Source organism: Gadus chalcogrammus, chromosome 2, assembly GCF_026213295.1.
Source record: "Gadus chalcogrammus isolate NIFS_2021 chromosome 2, NIFS_Gcha_1.0, whole genome shotgun sequence".
Taxonomy (NCBI): domain Eukaryota; kingdom Metazoa; phylum Chordata; class Actinopteri; order Gadiformes; family Gadidae; genus Gadus; species Gadus chalcogrammus.
In genome coordinates this window covers 2,406,922-2,424,854 of record NC_079413.1, presented here as the reverse complement: position 1 = coordinate 2,424,854, position 17,933 = coordinate 2,406,922, and the positions used below count along the sequence as shown (strand labels likewise).

Here is a 17,933-nt window from a genome sequence, read left to right as displayed (position 1 = left end):
CAAAATATATTTCCGGACAGGGTCAGCAAGTCATACCTCAGTTGTTTTAGTGTGTTTCTTTACTTTGTTTATGTCCTGCTCTCTCAAGGTCTAGAATATAATTTATATCAAACATAACCTTCCAAACTAACCAAACTTCTTCAAATCGTCGTTCATTCTTCCGATTCAGGACCGCCGTCTGTCCTTGAGATAATAGGCCTATTGCGTGATTACATTTGAAGGTCCTGCGGTTGGACAGGAGTCCTGCACTAAAGACACGACCACAGCGGATACAATCAAGGGGTCTCATCGGGTCCTCAGACGCCCCAACCAGACTTTAACGTGTGAAGAGAGAGCTGTACTCCGATCAGGCGGTCCGACGCATTGGTTTAATCTACCGCCTTGACTGTGACCTCCACTTTGTGTCACATTTCTCTGCAACATGATTTTCCCGTATATTCCCACCCATTGTTTCGTTTGACGATAAAAAACAAAACATGAATGGGTTGAGGGATTTGCATTTGTGCTGATTTCATATGTATGGGGACGAGATTAACATTTCCCCGTTCCGTCCTCAGGGGGGGTCTCTTTATCTGGGAAACAGTTCCAGGTCTGAAATATTGCACAGCCCTTTCACGTTCCGATTTGCATCGGTTTAGCATTTAAATCTGGGTTCCTTCTCACTGGGCGGAGCGCAGTGTGGCCCCACGGCCTACTCTGGCCCCACTAAAGGCTGAAATAGCTCCTCCACCTTTAATAAAACCTCCGCCCTGACGCCCAATCAGGGCTCTCGTCTCCCGAGGCGTCGGCTCGGAGCTCTCTCGGTCGGAAACTGGGCAGGCGGCCGCGGGGATGTGTGTGTGGATTTATGTATTTCTCTGTGAGTGTGTGTGTGTGCACTGAATAACCAATACAAATGATTTTGTTTGTGAAAATGTTTGCACTGCATTTCGTTTGCGCCCGCAGTCAAGCCTAGGTATTTGATTGTGTGTGTGTGTGTGTGTGTGTGTGTGTGTGTGTGTGTGTGTGTGTGTGTGTGTGTGTGTGTGTGTGTGTGTGTGTGTGTGTGTGTGTGTGTGTGTCTGTCACTGCGATTACATGCAGAGTAATTATCGGATAAAGAATCGAATAAGACCTCAACCGGACTTTTAAAACGCATGTAAACACCTTTACCCGATCTACTTCGGACCGAAATCGGTACATGAACGGACAAGCGAGATCGGATAAGAACACCTGGATAACTCGATCATAGTCCGATCTCTACCTGCATGTTAACCTGCTTCGTAACTCGTATCGGATATCGCATTCTGCGCATGCTCGAGATCTTGAGGCCGGGGGACGTGAGCCGGAAGTAGGAGACGGTAGTCGTGATGTTGTCGCCATAGACATATATTTATAAAGAAATAAGAATTGTTTATTTCTTTATAAATATAAGTATTTAATTATTTCTTTATATGTTTATGGTTATCGTCGTCGGAAAACAAGATTTCAATTTTTAAAAAGGTGACGCAGAAGATGGAGGAAGCCGGTGTCATGCCATTACCCCCTATAAGAAGTGTATCATCATCAACATGCATCCAGTACACACTACGCTTCGATTTCACCCAAGGCTGAATTACACGTCAATTTTTTCTTAAACGTTGGTCATCAACGAGGTTGCAAAGAAGTAACTTCGGGCACATCTGTCAAACTAAAAGTTTTTTTCTTTTGACGTGTGTTCGATCTTTATTCATTGATTGCGCCGCGACCGAACTGACGGGGATATTCTCTGATATTATGAATCTTAAAGAGTGTGCGTCGGGTTCTACGACTCTCTGGTACTTCCACAACAAAGACTCGTCGTGAGAGTTATCTCGGCCATGGTGGAGAAGGAATTGGGGGGAAAGGAACTTTGGCTTTGACGCTCTGAAGTCCAGATTGAAACGCTACATGGAGGGGAAAGGGATTGTTGCCCTCTGCGGGACAGCTGTCAGTTCACTTCGGGTCCATGTCATTTCTCAGACGCTCCATTGTTCCAACCTCTCGGTCGTGTGCGGACTCCTCCGGCTGGACTCCTCCCGCTGCTCCGCCGCCGAAGTGAACTGACAGCCGTCTACTGAAAACATCTTTCTCGAATGCAGCCTGAGTTTCCTGTTGCTGGGACGTAGAGGTCGACCGAAAGTTGCTCTATAACCAGTTGTTGAAGGGCTACAGCGCCACCTGGGGTAGCGGATTCAGCCATGCTCCGGCCTTTATCCGATCTCTTAAAGGCCATGTGCGTACGGATAATTGACAGGGTCCGTTCGAGTAGCAAAAATCTGTATAACGCTTAATCCGACCTAGCTGTCCCATGTAAACGCACTGTGTGTGTGTGTGTGAGTGTGTCTGTGCCTGTATGTGTTTGTGTGTGTTTGTGTGTGTGTTTGGTCTGTGCGTTTGTGTGTATCCGTGTGTGTGTGTGTGTTTGTTTGTGTCTGTATGTGCGCCTGTACGTGTGTATATGTGAGTCTGTATCTGTGCCTGCCTGCTGAGTGAATGTGCGTGCACGCGTGTGTGTAAGGAGGGCAAAGCCAGCTACCCCCCAATTCGCTTGTTCCAACTACAGCAGATTGTGTTGTGCCAGCCAAGGCCTTCACAGCCCATGTATTGGCACCTGAACGCCAGCAATGACAACCCTTACTTGACAGCCAAGCGTATGTGCATGCGTATCTGTGTGCGTCACTGAGTTTGCCTGCATGTTTGTTTCATCGGCGGTCCTCAAAGGAAAGCGATCGCGGGCGTGTCAAGACAGCCCCTCTGATCTGTGGTGATCAAGAGAAAGGAAGGAGAGTGTGGTTGTTGTGTGTTTGGCCAGGGCGGAATACACATTGTGTTGCAGAAAATTTCATCAGCGCCTCCCTCCTTCGTTACCCGTCTTAAACCTCCCCAAACCAGATCCCGGGTTCCACTCCGTGTGGCCTGACAAAGGGAAGCCATCCTAACCAGTCCCAATGCGATCAACTTGTATTCAATCGCTGAATAAACCTTGATTAAAATAAATGATGGTGTTGCACTCTCATGCCTCCCGGGCATTCTAGAAACGGATTAATCCTGCTCTTTTTCTCTGTGTACGTGCTTTATAACTTCTGCCGATTCTCGTGTGTCTTTGTGTATCTGTATCCGTTGACGTGGCCCAGGCTGTGTCTGGTTGTGCGTGTGTGTGTGCATAGCGGACACAGAGTCTCATGTATCTTTGTGAGTGTGTGAGTGTTATTCATCCCACCGGAAGAACAAAACAAGTGCAAATACCAAGTGGCCACCTTTCCCTCTGAGGTCTGCCCTGTGTCTGCTGGCCTGCTGCAATCATCCATGGCCCACAGAGGCCTCTAGAGCGAGCTGCTGCAGCTTTGTGATTCTAATGCCACAGAGGCACGCAGCAGAAGGTTATATCAGGCCAAGTGTGCCCTTGCGTGTCTGCTGGTACAATGAGTACGACGGGAGCCCTGAAGCGCACAGGCACACGCACACAATGAACACGCAAACGCACATGAAACACAAACGCCCACAATGTACACGTATACACACACATATCACATATACACGGGCATCCACAGACAAACACAAGCACACATCCGTAGTCACAAATCAAAAGTATCGAGTGATAAATCAAACACTGTGAACAGGTCCACCTCTAGAGACTTTAGCACTGGCAGAATCCCAGAGCGTAATCGATCTGTTTCCCGCTCTGGCGACGACCCAGGTGTCAGACCCCCCCCCCCCCCCCCCCCCCCCCCCCCACCCCCACCCCGGTGCTGCTGTCCTGTTGAGCCAATAGCAGGATGTTCAATAGTAGACGGAGAAGGATGAGAACAACAACCAGCCCAGTTCACCTCAGATACCATGTCCTGGCTGTGTCTGAACAAGGAGACCACACACACACACACACACACACACACACACACACACACACACACACACACACACACACACACACACACACACACACACACACACACACACACACACACACACAGACAAGCACACACACACACACACACACACACACACACACACACACACACACACACACACACAAGCACACACACACAGACATACATACACACTGTGTGAAACTGCCTTGATGCTTTGAATATAAGATATATTCCCAAGCAGACAACACTATATTACCGCAGAACTAAACTACCTCTCCAGGATTTGATTTAGCGAGTATCGCAGATACTGGCGGTGGAACCAATACAGATTTGGTCTGGCTCAATGTCCAAAAATACTAAAATACATGGATGGAGAATTGAAAATGAAAAGCTCCATTCATCAAGAGGTAACTGCCGAGAACAGAAACGACACTTACAGTTGGTGAAAACCTACCTCAGAAATGAAAAAGCCACACTGAAATGTCCTTCTTTTGGGCCCACACGCACAATGCTATCCACCGCACCAGGACCGATGGATAGAAGTTGTATTATCTGAATGGAAGAACCGTTCAACTGTGAACGGGGAGGCTGTCGTGTGAAACACCAAGCAAGGAAATTACTAAAACATGGATACACATCCTGACTCTAATTCCCAAAACATAATGTCAATATATTTCCTAATGCCTTTCCCAAAGAATTGAGCTGACATGGGGGAAGAGGTGGTTTGACGCGGTCTGAAACAGATTCAACACAGTGCAAAGACCCGGCCTTGAAGCCTCCTTGATCCTCAACAAACAAGCTGGCTGGAGCTCCGATCCCAGTGGTTGACGGGGTGAAGCCGCTTATCCGACCCAGCCCCGTGACACCACGAAACCCTCCTCACTCACACAGAACCAGCCCCTTAGACGGAGACACAACACCGCGTTCATCACTCCCACACGCCCTTCCCTTCACTACTTGTTAGATATATTTGTGTTGGTGCTGCCGACTTCAATTGAACGAAAACACAGCAGCCAACTGGAAATCAACAAGGGTCTTTATCGAAGTTAGAATACAACTAGTTAGCGTTGTGCGAGAAGCATCAGGCCGTGGTGAGCAAGCTGGAACAAGACAAGCGTGAAACAGCCGTTCCAGCTCGCCTTTCAGTGGCTGAGTCTGAATAACTTGAACATTTGTCTCAAACCGAAGAGCCCCTCTGCGGCAGCCCACTCTACCCAGAGACACGCTTTGAGATTTGACTGTGCAATGGAAATCTGGAGAGTTTCCAGGTGAGAGACTTCCTGTCAGACGTCCAAGGTCAGATACCCAACATGGCTCCCAGTGGTAAAGTATAGAAAAGTTGCAAACCTGCGTTCTGGCCTGTAGTCCCAGAGACAAACGACCCGCATTCTCCCACGTCCAGACTCGGTCTGGTGTTGAAAAGGTCAAACACGGGACCAATGCGTCCTGAACGTTTGTGAGACAAACGTCTCACGTTTGGCTCAGACACAACTCCTCGGAGGACAGAGCAGAAGGACTCCCTCCCAGGTAACGGCCCCACCGTGAGCAGAATGAGAACAGACCTTCACGTGACCGTAAACGGCACTAATAAAGTATCTCATAAAAAGTATTCATTTGGATTTTGATAAGCCCAATATTTCTTATTTATAGCCGAGCCACAATGCCGTTGTGGTTCCTTGTTTTTTACCCGACTGCCAATCTCGACCGCCGTAAAACAACCGGGGACGATCTTGTTTTATGGGAGGGCAGATTCCCTCGCACGCTGGGTTTCAACTGCTCCCTTTGCCCCGAACCGTTTAACAACAACAGCAGCAGCTTCCGTAAACCGGGCTGGTTGTCTTGACGGTCGTCGTGTGAGTGATATGCTAAGCATGTTAAATAAACCACCTTGAATACTAATATACGCCACAGACCAGAGCCCGATAAAGTCATCGCTCTGCGGGGGGGGGGCTATGGATAGCAGGCCATTACTTCCTTCATCACGACGGGGCGATCATCACGCCACGATCAGCGCAGTTTATCAACGCCCGGTATCCAGGCAACAGACCCGGTCAGTCACGGCTAATGTGACCACCGGGGGGAAAGGAGACACTCTCTCGTCGTTTTAACTAAAGAAAACAAAGGCGAAAACAAAACCAGCCACCAGAAACGCTCTTTCCTGCTCGCGACCAACTGTGACATTAAAAATGTAATCTATAAATGTGACATTAAATATTCAACACAAATGAAGTGCATTCTGTGCCACGGTCGCTGGAGAGGGGAGATGACTCTGCCGGGCCCACTCCTACTCTCCCCTACTCGCACATTAAACTAAATCAGCCTTCCGCCACTAGATCCAGCAAACCCAAGTGTGCTACGATGCAGCGTTTTAGCTAGTCCACACAGCATCAGCCAAAGCGACAGAACACATTTTGAGCAGACACACGTCACATCACATCAGGGGATCGAAGCGGATCAGAAGAGATGGTAAATGATTCCCCAAAACGCAAACAAAAATGAATCATTGAGTCTTTTGTCCTGGCCTGTGTAGTGAGGCTGCAGCCCGATGACTTTGATTTATTACACCACAGTGCGATGTTCATCTCGATTGGACAATGACTAACGGCCTACAAAATTTGGAAGCGCGTTGGGCTTCCGAAAATTAAATTTGCCTTTTGTCTGCCCGCTCAAATATGCCAAATCAACGCAAAGATGTTTTCTGTGTGTCTTTCTTTTCCCCTTTGCCGAGATAAGGTATGGATGGCACGATAACAAAGCCAGAACAACTGGGGCAGAAATAGAAGGACTGTCTTCCATTAGCGGCTGAGCCCAGTCGAATAGTGACAAGCGCTGGAGACAGGTAGCTGGGGGGAACGGAGATAATGGAGGGAGATGGGCAGATGACTGTGTGGTGTATGTGCTCACATTTGTGCGTGTGTGTGTGCTCGCTCGTGTGTGTGTGTGTGTGTGTGTGTGTTTCTATGTGCGTGTTTGTGTGTAAGTGTGTGTGTGTGCGTTTATCTGTGTGTGTGTGTGTCAGAAAGTGGGTGACTCAGCAACTTCAGGCTAATTAATTCCATAAGGGAGGGGGAAAGAACACGGTTGTCAGAGGGGACCCCTGTGCAGACGGCATGGGGGTGGCTCCGGTGCAGAAAGCGTGAATACATCACATCCTCTGTAGTACGGAGAAGCTGTACAGGGTTGAGTCAGCTCGCTGATCCGAGCTTCTGATCCAGGATCACAGGCTATTGACAAAGAGTCCGTCTGTCTGGTTCCCAGTCCCAGCCGGGGACAGCAGGACTCCACCCCAGACCCACGGTCTGTATCAGGACTCAGACGTGAGCTGGCCTCAACTGAGCCTGCTCAGGGTGGTGTCTCTCTTTAAAACTCACTCCACGGGAGGTGGAAACACATAACGTTATGTTATATATGAATATAATATATGGTGAGGACGGGTGTGTTTACCAAAAAAACTAAAATACGATTACAAGAGCAGCCAGAAGGATAAATACAAGCATTAAAATATGATTTATTCATTACACCAGGAGGCTTAATAGAAGGCTCACAATAATATTTGAAAACACATTTTTATCCAATGACGTTAACATTTTCAAACATAAAACCCAATCATTTTTAATGTGTTTAGAGTCTTTTGGAGGCTTGCCTGGGACCACGTAGAGGGTTTTTTAATACACCGCACTGATTCAAGATCCTAGTTAACAGTATAACTATCAGAAAGTTGGCTTCTTTGTGCTGCTATGCTCAGCAAATGGCAAAGGCAACAGTCGACCGACTAGTGCTCAGTTTTAGGACACAGTGCCGGGCAGAAAAGCCAAAGTTGCTGATTGCAGCTTAGACAAGTTATGCATGACAATACGATTTGAAGCGCAGGATTATGCGAAGAGACGCACAGCGGATATAGATATTGAAATTAAAAGGGAAAAGATTTTTTCACCTCAAGATGCGCTGTCAGACAAATGTTAAGCCCGTCTGTACGGCCGTGATAAACGAAGAGGAAGATACACTGATTGGAATTAAAGGAAGGAATTAAATTATTTTTTGGTTGAAAAGCTGAATTCCACGGTGCTTTTAAAGAGTGACCTTCAAAGCCTATTGAGTCCCTAAGTGCAACACCGCATTGATTCCCTCCCTCGTACATAAATAACGGCCATAAGTACCTCCCAAATCATCTACGATCCTCAGAGGACACTGACTGCCGACTGGGCTTTTGACGGGGAAATAACAGCAATATCCCCTCTTGAATGAATAGTGTCTGGTGAGGACCACAAACGTAGCTAAAGAAAAAGTTAAATCAGGAAGACGACATTCGCCTTCTATTTCTCATAGCTCTATGTCTGGTTCTGAATTCCCACGCGGTCATCACGGGCTCTCTCAACCAATCAGGACCTCATTCATTAACAGGAGTACCACCGTGCGCCACCGAGTATATAGATGTAATCTGTCATTCATGCCTGTCACTTGTCTGTTGTTTTCATCGAGACTCAGCCCTCCTCCGTCCCCTTCACCACCAGGATTAAACTCCACCTGTCTGCGGAGGAAGAGATTAAGTCCTCCAGGGTCGAAGCACTCAATCCACGACCACACCCCCACCAGCCTCTAGAGACCATCAGGAGGAGAGTGATCTGCCGGCACACTTCATAGATCCATCGTCCCCGTGAAGAATCGTCTGATGGTGTCCGATCGCCAAAAGTGTTGTCAATAAATGATGCGGTTCATTGTAAACACTAGTGGCTTCTGAATGAACAATGGACGTCTGAATCAGGCCTCTTCTATCGATGGCTCTTTGACGCTAGGAAGAGCAACCCTTCACTATAGTGTCTGCAGAGTCCCTATGGATCTCCAATCCTCTTACTTACGTACTTCCATTCCCTTCCTCCATATACTGCGGTCGTCTCTGTTTCAGCTACTCACCCTGCCCCACTTTACAGCAGAAGTAGACTCTCCTTTCATGTTGAAAGTGTGGTTTACCATTACAAAGCGTGTGCTAAATTAGTAATTTAGATGATTAAAACTTTGAATGTGTTTTCCCCATTGGTGTGGTACGCTCCAATTAATTATTTTTGCTGTGTTAACAGTCAAGATAATGATTAAATCATTGTCACTTAAGAGATGCAGGAATGGGAATAGCTTTGAGTTTACTTTTGAGTGGGAGAGGCCGCGGCTTGGGTTTGCATGTAGAACGGAGACAGTAGAAAAGTTCATCCACTTTCAGGGGCCCTACCTCTTGATGTGTGTGTCGGTGGTCTCAGGCCCTACCTCTTGATGTGTGTGTAGGTGGTCTCAGGCCCTACCTCTTGATGTGTGTGTAGGTGGTCTCAGGCCCTACCTCTTGATGTGTGTGTCGGTGGTCTCAGGCCCTACCTCTTGATGTGTGTGTCGGTGGTCTCAGGCCCTACCTCTTGATGTGTGTGTCGGTGGTCTCAGGCCCTACCTCTTGATGTGTGTGTCGGTGGTCTCAGGCCCTACCTCTTGATGTGTGTGTAGGTGTACCCAGGCCCTACCTGTTAGTGTGTGTGTAGGTGGTCTCACGGCCTACCTGGCAGGTTCTAGTGTGTAGGTGGTCTCAGGCCCCACCCGGCAGGTACTAGTGTTTAGGTGGTCTCCGGCCCGAGCTGGCTTGGACTAGAGTAGCATGGAGATGGTCTCTGTCTCCTACCTGGTCGGTGCTAGTGTGTATAGAGGTGGTCTCCTACCTGTGTCCCCCCACACCGGTAGGTACTCGTCCTGCTGGATGTCCAGCATGATCTCCAGGCCGTTCCCCGTGCCCCCCTTCATGGTGGTCCGGAGGCTCTTCCCCTCCTCCACCGCGTTGAACATGTAGCACTTCCCATACCTGGTGAACACCTGCAGAGAGATGAGAGAGAGAGAGAGTGGGAGAGAGAGAGAGGGGGGGGGCAGAGAGAGGGCGGGAGAGAGGGAGAGAGAGAGAGAGAGAGAGAGAGAGAGAGAGAGAGAGAGAGAGAGAGAGAGAGAGAGAGAGAGAGAGAGAGTGGGAGAGAGAGAGAGAGGGGGGGCAGAGAGAGGGCGGGAGAGAGAGAGAGAGAGAGAGAGAGAGAGAGAGAGAGAGAGAGAGAGAGATGGGGAGAGAGGGGGAGAGAGAGGGAGAGAGAGGGCGAGAGGGAGAGAAAGAGAGAGATTAGAGTAATCATTTAATAGAACATGCTCCTAAAAACAACAGACGACGCACACTTTGCCGCCAAACAATCTGTGGAGGTGAAGAGGGCCAATGGCCCAGAGACGGGCTCATCTGGCCCCGTTGACAGCACCACAGCGTCCTCCTGTTCCAATCTCATCTTTCGCTCGGAAAACAGAGAGGAGCCGTATCGACGGATCAAGGGAAGGCCAGCGGGCGCGCCTCGTGAACCCTCAGCGACCGCGCTCACCGCTAATAGAGCTGAAACAAAAACAAGTACAGCCGCCGCGACCTCAGACAATAATAATGAACCAACATAATCTGTAGAAGGGGCACTCGAAACTGTCTGCTTTCCCTTGCTTGCTTCATGGCCGTGGTAGATCGAGGGATTTGGTTTCAGGTTCCAAAGAGATGGAAAGTGAGGGCAGAAAAAACCTTCAAAATTTCCCACGTAATCACTTAAAAGCTGTGTAGGACCTGTCATTGGTTGTGAAGGATTGTGAGGTTTAGAAACCCATTTACCTCTTTCCATTTTTCTCTATGCTCAACGATAGCTAAATGTTATTTCTTGAGGGCTATGTGGGTTCATAGGGTGTGTGTGTGTGTGTGTGTGTGTGCGTTTGCGGGTGTGTGTGTGTGTGTGTGTGTGTGTGTGTGTGTGCGTGTGACTGGAGTCGACTTCTTGTTTCAGTAATGGCTTTCAGCTTTCCCTCTTTATTTCACATGCTCAAAATCAAGCCACCAAATTACTTTAAACCATATTATGAATAATAGATTATTTTGAAATTGCTGAACGCAGTTTATTTCGTTTCGCGTGTACACGACGTCTGTGAGTCTTTGTGTGTGCGTGAGAAAGAGAGAGCGATAGAGAGAGATTGTGCAAGAGAGAGAGAGAGAGAGAGAAATAAAGAGAGAGACAGAGAGAGAGCAAGAGGTAGCAAGCAAATGAAGAGGACAGAGAGAGAGAGTGAGAGAGAGTTAGAGAGAGAAAGAGTTTGTGTGTTTATGCTTGGTCGGATAAACATGCAAACGAAAGGCTAGTTGTGGGGTCTCCCATGCATATTAATCCCCCTCACCACTTTCATCATTGTCTGACAGTCGGAGAGTACATGATTGATGGAATCCTTGTAGAACATAAAAATCAAACAGCTCATTGGAATCAATGTACGGCCGAATTAAAGCCGTCAGAATCGCAAGCTCACAGGTGCCTGATTGATTTACCAATTTGGTGAAAACCTGGTGAAGTCCTTAACCACTATGCTGTATGTATGCATATCGCAAATTCCCCCCCCCCCCTGTTGTGGTGTGTGCTGATGCTGGCCCTCTCCCGGCCATTCCGTCAGGCTGATGGATAACCGGGCTGTGACCACTGCCACATTTGGGGATTTTGGGCGGAAGGAAGCAAAGCAGCACATGGTAAAGTCGCTACACGCCTGCTGCCTGCAGATTCGCTTTGACAGATGCAGATACGAATCGGTGTTCCATAAACGCCTGGCGATAAATTGCCAGAGCTCTGCAGAACAAAGTGTGACATTAAAATGCATTCGGGTGTCGGGTTAAATTCGGGTTTGTTTACCGATACCGAGTTTGGGGATATATATATTTTTCTGTGGCAGAGGATTTGGGAGGACAAGCACACGGTAGAAGAGGCAGACACCTGTAAACAATTTAATGAAATGTAACTCAGGCTCTGCCAGGGATGGTTTGGAATGTGACAGCCCAGGTGTATTTGTCCAGACAGATAGTGTTTGCACATACAAACATAGAGCAGCAATCATTCAAAGCAATATCGTAGACACATTCGTCGCCCTCTGCTTCTGTATGCGGCCTTGCCTTCAATGCACAAAAGAGTTCTCTGAAGACACAGCTGTGTGGCCGATATGCCCTCGCCCGAGGACATAGCAGAGTACCCTTCAACAACCTGCATGCATTTTTGCAGACATGCCTGCCACAAATAGTAAACTTTTCCAACGTTTCAATTCTTGAGAAATTTCTAAAGAAATCGAATCGTAAGGTTGCCGGTATGCCTCTCTCTCTTTCTGTATCTCTGTCCATTTCTAAAAGGTCCAGTGTGAATAGCATCTGTAGCATTTCGGCCAAGTCCGTTTCCATCGATGCCATTTCAATCAACACACTGTTCCTTTAAAGCTATCAACAAAACAGTGACAGCAACATCCAGCAGCACATGACACAAACCATATGTGATGCAGCAGAGGCTTAATGTGTACCATAATGTATGATTTTTCAATGATCTCTGTTGAGGAAAGCTTAATTCAATTGGCTGTCAGCTGCCTTTACAGACATCAGATTCCCTTCAACCCTTAACCCTTATCTGCTCAGTTAAGGGCCTTAACTGAGCAGTTAGAAAACCCACAGGCATTGGGTGTTCAACCCTGTCTGTGCACATAACAAACAAGTAAATAATTTGTGTGTGTGTTAGCTGCTAAGAAGCGTTTCTCTCTGTTGTAGCCCCCCCCCCCCCCCCGCCATGTCCTCTGCATGCGTCCTTCTCACTTCTCACATTCCTATCTCCCTTTAGAAGAGCCTCTTGTTTGTGGAAGTGCGTAGTACAGAACAACTCTGAGGTCTCTGTTCCCTTTCTGTCAGGTGTAACGATGTCTGGCATGCGGCCACGGCCATGGTCCTTCGTCCCGTCGGACATCACACGCCATAACCCCTTTCAGCGCCTCGGCTGACAAAGTGCTAACAAACGCATCACAACCCTGGAACTGGGCTGTGTACCCTTTCCCGTTTCACCCTTCCAACCGTGCCCCCTTTGCCGCCCATATAATACCCCCTCTCCCCCACATCCTAGGGTTAGGACGGGCCCTGTCAGACAGCAGAAAGTAATGACTCCCCAACCAGGTCCACAAGGTATGAAACGCCACACAAACCCTTTCTCTGCCAGACCCGAAAAAATAAGTGCAAACCCTCCCTTTTTTTTGACAAGATAGCTTTCACAATGCGGCAGGCAGGGTATGTGGTGTGTAACTCTGGTCTGTGTATTCCTGAGTTTGTTCCTTCCAAAGTGTTTGTCAATAATGGAGCAGAGCTCCTTGTGATATGGCAAGAGGAGCTGAATTGGAACGAGGGGGTGACGCTGTGTCTGTGTCTAACGTGATAGCGCCGTTACAGATTCACTGTGTCGGGGAGTTCACCCACAGAGCCTCCGACTTGCTGTAAAATGTAGATGCCGGTTAACACCGGTTGTGTTTGTGGGAAGGATATCTGTGGCCCGTCAGCAGGGGGAATTAAAGCTTTGCCGTTTTATGTTGTTTGTGTTGTTGTGCCAGTGGGCTGGGAAGGCACTTTGCGTTTAGTCCAGCATGCACCTGGAACGACTACAATGGTGAGGTACAGTTGTAAACTGCATTGTAAAAAAAAAAGCTCATCACTTATGTTCAGTCACGATGAAAACCTTTGAACATTATGTGTGGTATTGCTAAACCGATATCAAATATGCATCCAGTAAACCAAAAACAAATGTTTAAAGCCGGGGTAGTGAACCCATTTAAGGTTTTAACTTTGTTAAATAAGTTAAGGAAAAGACTTGTTTTTGCGCAACCACAGTCGGTCCGGTTGTAACGTACCCCAGGGACCTCTACGAAGACCCAGAAGTAAATCAATAACGACCCAGCCCTTGCCAAGAGCAAAACGTATCATTATCAAAGAGTTACAGATGCTATCTCCATCGTAAATCCCTAAATCCTGAAGCATCCCATCACACCATCAATCGTCTTCTCATGAGCCCCTACGTCATCACAGACATCAGTTGGTGCTCAAAGTCACAGCACGTCCTCACGGCGGTGGTTCTTGTTCTCTACTCGCCAACGAGACAGCCCGCGTCAGCTCTGTCGACAACAGTCAACCGCCCGACATGCTAAGCCGTCCGCCGAACTCGTCCTCGACACGCCAGCGAGAGGTCGGAGCGTCGGAGCCGTCAGAAAGATCGGAAAAAGATACCTCATCCCGACCCCGGAGCTAGTGGGAAGACCAGAGGGCTGCCAATTAAAAAACGACGCCTTTCAACTGCAATCTACGGCTAATTGGTATTCACCAGCGTCGGCTGTGATTCCCAGGGAGACAGAGAGTGGTTGAGCCCTGTTTTTTTGAGGTCTGTACACACACACACGCAAAAGAGCTCACGCAGAGAGGGCGTCGGGACGGGGGAAGGCAGAATCATTAGCGAGGCGTCTCGTCGCGGCCAAAGGTCGCTCCAGCGAGCCGGACGGACGCGAGTCAAACGTGGAGTGAGGAGGTGCCGCGGGCTACGGCGAAGAGCTAAAGTGGAACTGAATGAGTGTGCACAATTGAATAAAGAAATCCATACTAATCGCCGTGTTCTGTAATGGCCATATCCCTTGGCTGTCGGTTGTTTCCCCTCGAGAGGCGTCGCTGAGGTCTTAACTTTTTAGCGTCAACCGAGCCCCACCATTTTGAGTTTATCTCACTCGCTTTCCTCCAGACTTGATCCTGTTTCGGTTATCTTTAACTCCACGAGTGGCAGGCCAGCGATCCCTTGACGACAAACAAACAGATTATCTTTGGGAGAAAAAAGATTGTGCGAAAGGGAGGGCTGCATCTTCTATATTTTGGTCCCCCTCGTGTTGTTTATCTCTCCCTGTCAGTGTGTGTCGTCTAGCCATTCAGCCCCGGCCAAGTCCCTCAAGTACCAAGTGTATCTCCAAAGGCCCTCTCCTCTTTTTTTTTTCTTCCTAAAGCTGTTGCCATGGAGACAGAGGAGTGAGAGAGGAAACGTCCGGTTCAAGAGGGCAGGTCCTGCACAGTGATTTGACCCTCATCACGCACCTTTAGTATTTGGGATTCAGCAAAAAAAACGAATACGCCGGTTGACATGGAACCCCATGCAACGTTTGCCAGAGTCTAAACCGAATCAATTTTCCATTATTTCAACACCGTCATGATTGAATGAATGCGATAACACACGGGCTGCCTTATGCACAGGCAATTTTCTCACCCCGAAAATTGCTATTCAATCCATATTGAATCTTTTGTACTCCCGCTATTAATTTACTACAGCATGCAGCTGACTGCGCTATCGCATCCGTAGTCGGCCGTGGCAAAGTCAATTTCCACATCCTACTATCCCCATTATCATTATCATGTAATTCAAACAGCCGTATTGGGGGCGGGAGGGGGGGAGGCCTAAGTCCTGCCTGGTTTTGGCTTCCACCGGTGCACTGAGCCAGATAACTTTACGCATTAGGCTGAGCTCGGGGGGGGGTGTGGCCGCTAATGGCTGGATCCAGACTGCTGACACTAAACACTGGTGTGGATTTATTTTATGTTCCGGAACCGGAGTCTCAACCTCTTATGAGGATTGTTCCCTTGTTGAGCTGATTTATACCAGTGACAGGCTGGGGACCCCAAGGGGGAAACCACAGATGAGTGGAACCGACGTTTTGGATGCGACGGAGCTTACCAGTTGTTAGTACCTCTCTGGCAGTGAGGAGACTTCAAAGCTGAGATTAAGTCTGAAGAAGTCATCCTGTGAGCTGCGGTATTTGTCGGTTTACCGTCACGGGAAACCATTTTTATTTTGATGTCAACGGTTAACAAACATTGAATGTCAAACTAAGACAACGAAGGAAAGGAAAAATAAAATAAAAGGGACCAGAGCAATCATACTTTCTGTGTTTACCTAGAGTGAACAACAGGATTTTTTTTTTTTTAATAACAATTGTTAGGGCTGTGTTTTCCCCGCTCAGAGGCAGCAGCTAAAATGAGCTCAGACTTTAAGAACAAATAGTGATCTAGCAGATATTGAGATGCAAGAAACTAAGAGAAACCGAGAACCACACACAAACACACACAACGAGCTTATCGGCTCCTAAACCTCACCTAACTGTGCAGAACCTCTCTTAACGTGGGTTAGGGGGACTCTGACGGCCTGTGCAACTATAACCTTGACTCTATTTCGCACACAGCTAGGATTTGTATGCAGTTCCTACGTTTGCCACATAAAACTGGCTACTGAGTACATTGAAACCTGCGCTTCGTAAAACTTAAGAAACCAACCCATTGAACCAGTGGACAGGTTTGATTTATATTACATATAACTTGCTGGGTGAAAGTGAGAGAGAGAGAAGGAAAGACAGGGAGCGAGAGAGAGAGAGAGAGAGAGGCAGAGAGAGGGAGCGAGAGTGAGGCAGAGAAAGGGAGCGAGAGAGAGAGAGATAGAGAGAGAACAAGCGATAGAGAGAGAGAGAGAGCGAGAGAGAGGCAAGCAGAGCTAGGAAAGTAAAAGAGAGACTTAGGAACCATGGAGCAGTGCAGAGGAAAAGCCCTCCTGCAGGGACAGGTAAATGAAAGCCTGGTCACTGAAATGGGCTCATTGGTTATCTTTGTGTGTGTGTGTGTGCGCACAACCGGGCGTGTGCGCTTGCTCAGCAGCCCTGCTGCAGTGTAATGGGAGTCAATGTGGGGGAAGTCATGGAGACAGAGCTTCTTTCACCTGAGCCAGGACATCTCCATCGATTAAGCTAACACTGGTGGACGCTCATCGTTATGTACAGCCAGGCCTGCTGCTGCCCTCATCTCCCTTCTCCGGTGTACACAAACACTGCCGAGATTACCCCTCCAATCACATCTTATCCCCCCTCGACCCCTTTGTCCTCTCAAGATCCAATGTTAATAATAAGGATGATAAACACAGTGTGTACGGCCGACCCTGGATGTTTTTTTCGAACGGAAGATTGTTCGACTTTCAAGTACGTGTCAGACTCGCTGTGCGTCTTGTTTTCAACGGCGCCTTAACCATTCCAATCTTTCTTTGTTGGAAAAACAGAAACCGAGGCTGTAGGAGAGCGATCATCACCACTACACTCCAACAATATACGCAGAGAAAAGCCTGGAAGGATAAATGACAGATGCACAAAGAGAATACCATGTTTATCATGTGAAATTGAAGCATCGTGTATTTATTGGATGATGTTGCTTTTGACTGGGCTGCATCATAAATACTACACAACTCCCGCTGAGATCTCATCTGGAAACGAGCATTGATTGTACTCAAAGTGACAATAATGTTTTTTTTAATCTGGCGTGGGGTACGATAAGGGTTTGACACTTGAAAAGTCTGTCACAAAAGCTGCACAAAAATACAGTTTTGCAAGAAACAGAAACACATGACTTTGGATGTAAAACAGAGACGAGACAGCTAAGGGCCCATTAAGCCTACTGTGCTGTTAAAGCGCAAGACGGAGATCGGGGGGCAGAATTCAGCTTCAAAGCGGTGAATCGACTGAACAATGATGGCTCCGTCTTTTTAACTTGTGAATGTTGGTCAAACGAGAACTATGCAGCAGAGTCTATGAATCTCTGCTGCTGATATGTAAATGTAAAGTCCCTTGATGAGTTTGGGGTCTGAGGGCCAAGTGGACTCCCCCCCCCCCCCCCCCCCGCGCCCCCCCAGCTCCACCACAGGAGGTGGAGCACTGCAGTGTAATCCATCAAACCCCGGGGTCTGTCTGTTGATCAGTATGATAAGGACACCCAGCCCCCGACTGCGAGCCAAGCCAGGCTTGAAATCATCCCCTCTACTGCTGTTGTTCGCCAGGCGAAACAAAAGGTGGAAGTCGTGTTTTTAATTGAACGGGAAAGTGGTCCCCGGCATGGAGAGCATAATCAGCATTTCATCTCCGTGACCTTTAACTACCATTCCAATTCCCCCGTTCCCCGGTTTTATCTTGACCTTCTGAGGTATCTTGACCTTCTGGCAGCGTCGGAATATCAGATCAGTTTCGGGGTCTCAACCATACTAATTCTGATGGAAACTGACGGAAACTCCTTTTCCCTCCCAGCACGCCGCGGAGCCCCATGCCCGGAGCGGCGTGTCTTCTTCCTGCAGTTATTCCCTACGCCGGCGCCCGTCAGTGCAAGCCGGTGTGTGTGTGTGTGTGTGTGACTGT

General features: G+C 48.2%; 1 protein-coding gene across 7 annotated transcripts in view; it reads right to left on the bottom strand.

The window, feature by feature from the left end:
• asic2 (acid-sensing (proton-gated) ion channel 2) overlaps positions 1 to 17,933 on the bottom strand; it is a 266,561-nt gene that overhangs the window by 18,425 nt on the left and 230,203 nt on the right. For all 7 annotated transcript variants that reach the window (XM_056612054.1, XM_056612071.1, XM_056612079.1 and 4 more), the window contains one exon: positions 9,563 to 9,713. In XM_056612054.1, the coding sequence (XP_056468029.1) occupies positions 9,563 to 9,713 (151 nt within the window). The remainder of the gene's footprint in view (positions 1 to 9,562; positions 9,714 to 17,933) is intronic.